Source organism: Corapipo altera, unplaced genomic scaffold, assembly GCF_003945725.1.
Source record: "Corapipo altera isolate COAL_440 unplaced genomic scaffold, ASM394572v1 61366, whole genome shotgun sequence".
NCBI lineage: Eukaryota > Metazoa > Chordata > Aves > Passeriformes > Pipridae > Corapipo > Corapipo altera.
This window is the reverse complement of record NW_020886839.1, coordinates 2,513-5,331: the sequence shown is the minus strand read 5'-3', so window position 1 is coordinate 5,331 and position 2,819 is coordinate 2,513. Positions and strand designations below refer to the sequence as shown.

At 58.7% G+C, this 2,819-nt stretch overlaps 1 protein-coding gene across 1 annotated transcript; it reads right to left on the bottom strand.

Moving 5' to 3' along the window:
- Nucleotides 1-386: 386 nt before the first annotated feature.
- Nucleotides 387-2,736, bottom strand: LOC113941366 (inositol 1,4,5-trisphosphate receptor-interacting protein-like 1). Its single transcript, XM_027632523.1, has 2 exons — nt 2,714-2,736; nt 387-2,282 (listed from the first exon to the last, which is right to left on the bottom strand). Exon 2 carries the CDS (start codon nt 2,277-2,279, stop codon nt 1,353-1,355), a length of 927 nt encoding a protein of 308 aa, XP_027488324.1. The 5' UTR covers nt 2,280-2,282; nt 2,714-2,736; the 3' UTR covers nt 387-1,352.
- Between the last annotated feature and the right edge of the window lie 83 nt (nt 2,737-2,819).

Sequence of the window (2,819 nt, the reverse complement as noted above, 5' to 3'; positions counted from 1 at the left end):
GGTTTGTCCCTCCCCAGTCCGGCTGGGCAATCCCTGCCTCCCAAGCTATGCGGGCCGGGGAGATCCTTGTAGAATTACCACGCAAATAGTCGTGTGTGAGCATTCCTTTCTTTTATTTCTGCTCTGGGCGCAGTAGATCCCGAGCAGCTGCGCTGTGTCTGCACCTGAGAAGGTTCCCCGTGCAGTTGCTGCTCTGCTGCTGCCTTCGGTCTCAAGGCTCCACGGGCTGTTCTGAGCCTGACGGCTTGTCCTGCTGCCCCAGGAGTGCTGGAGCAGCCGCCTTGAGAGGGCCTTTGACAGCAGCAGGACGCCACGTGCCTCAGGACTGAGGCACCTTGTGGGCGATGCCCTGAACGCTTGAAGGTCGAGCCAGAAGGACTGGGACCTTTCTCTCACCCTCTTCCAGGTTTCTCCCTTTCCTAGGTGCTTTCCCATGGGCCTTCGCACACTGTTACCTTCTGTCTTTCTGGTGCGCACCACCCAAGGTCATGTCCAGCTTAGAAACTGGGCGAGGGAGCTGGAAGGGGGGGCCCCTCTGGGTTCCGCAAGGGAGGTGTGGCGTGGCTCAGCTGTGGGTGAGCCGCTCTATGGGGCATCACTTGTCTGGGCTTTTTCCTCGCCTTTTGTGTGATCCCCTCCCTTATTAATGACCGCTGTTACTGAACTCTACTTGGCTTTTCACTAGAAACCTTTATAAAGGTTTTGGGTTTGAGTTTTTTAAAACTAAATTGTTAGTAATAAACTTATCTATTTTTCACTTATAATTATTAAACTTAACTAAAGTTATAATTAAAGCTATTATGAAAGTAGGGTGGTGGGGAAGGGAAGGGGCTTGAGGGGGTGGCTGCTGGGGCTTCATTTCCAGCTGGGATTAAAGCAGGACGGGGGACATGGGGAGTTGGGAGCTAACGTTATCTAGCTTTCTGTTTAGAGTTTTATAAAACTAAATTCTTATTAAAATGACCAATCTTAAACTAGTTATTATAATTATTACTATTCTGCTTATTATTCTTATACTTAGGAACTAAACTTACTATTAAACTTAATCCTAAACCTATTCTTGGGGGTAGTCTTAAAGTTAACTTTTTGCCAAGTTGGAATTTGGATTCTCGTCCCCATTCCACCAGGGTGGCGGGGAACGGAAGGCAGTTGAGGGAGTGGCTGCTGGTGCTCCATTTGCAGCTGGGCTTAAAGCACACCAGGGCACGTGGGGAGTTGGGAGTAGACAGAGCCAGGACTGCTGCTCTTCAGTCCAGTCAGCACAAGGGTCTGTTGTGCTGTGCCGACTGGCTGTGCTCCCAAGTCGCCGCGCAGCCCCGGCCCAAAGCAGCCCCCGGGAAAGCTGGGACTGCCTATTCCAGGACCAGGAAGGTGCCTGGGCGGCCCTGCTGCAGTGCCAAGAGCAGCACAGCGCAGAGCCGCACCTGGCCGGGGCCGGTCAGCAGGAGCCTGCAGGAGCGGGAGGAGGGCAGCAGCCGGAGCTGCCAGTCGTGCCACTGAGGCAAACGCTCCCAGGCTGATTCCACCAGTCTGGGCAGCCAGCCGGCGACTTTCTGCACCTCCAAGTGGGAGTCTGTGCAGAGGGTGCGCACGAGGGGCGAGTGCTGATGGTTGTACGTGGGGTGGACAAAGCAGAAGATGTTCCCCGCTGTCCTGGAACACGAGCACTCCAGCAGCACACGGATGGAGTGTGGCACGTCCATGGCGTCGGGCAGCTGCAGCCGGAAAGAGTGCCAGGGGGGTGGCCTGAGGAAGAGCACCAGCTGGTAGACGGTGCAGTCCCCCAGCTCATGCCAGGACTCGATGGTGCCCTGCTGCCCAGTGGCCGGGTGCAGCTCTGGCATGAAGGTGTTCTGGGAGAGCACTTGGCACGCCTCCAGGAGGTCCCGCACCAGCTTCTTCAGGGTCTGGCCCATGAAGGGCAGGTCCTGCAGCGGTGACAGGCTGAGCGCTGCAAAAGGCCCGCCAGCAGCGGCTGCTGCGCTGAGCTCTTCTCGCTCACGGCGCCGGCGAGAGGCCTCCTGCCTTTGCCAGGCCAGCCAGCCGAGCACAGCTGCTGCAGCCAGCCAGAAGAGCCAGTGCTGCAAGATCCAAAGGAGCGGAACATCGTCCAGGGCCCTCCTCCACTCGACTTCCTCCCACAGCTCCGTCATCTTCTGCTCCAGAAAAAGCGCACGCTCGGTCATCCGCCGCGCGCTGACCGCATCGCTCTGGGGATCCTGTGTCCGCTTGGGCAGGATGGCCAGCACAGCCAGGAGGAGCACGGTTGCTGAATCCATGGCCTGCAGGAGATGAGAGACAACTTTCCTCAGCGGCTCGGGGTGGGAGGGAGCAGGGGCATGAAGGCTTGAAGGGAACGCAGACCCTGGCTGCAGATGGCACAGGGCCCATCCTGCCCCAGCCGGGACCCTCCTTGTCAGGCCCTGGCTGGGCTGTGCCCCGGCAAAAGGCAAGAGACGGCCGAGCAGAGTCTCCCCAGGCCCCATCCCCGCCACACCACAGCGTCCCGCGGAGCCGGAGGCAGCCGGCCCATCCCCAAAGGCTCTTTGGGCACTTGCCAACACAGAGAGCCCTGAGCACCTGTGTGCCAGGCCCCAGGGGCACAGCTCGGCCCTGCCGGGAGGGACTCAGCTTTGGCTCAGGGTTACAACCCCCCCTGGGCATCTTCCCCCTCCCCCATCCATCCCAGCCTTCCCCCTGCATCTGCACTCACTGATCGCCCAAGTCCAACTGCCCTGGGGCTGCCCGTTGTGTTCCTTAGGGACAGCTCCCATTGTGACCTGTCCGCTGTGATGTCACAGCCACCAGAGCCCCATCAG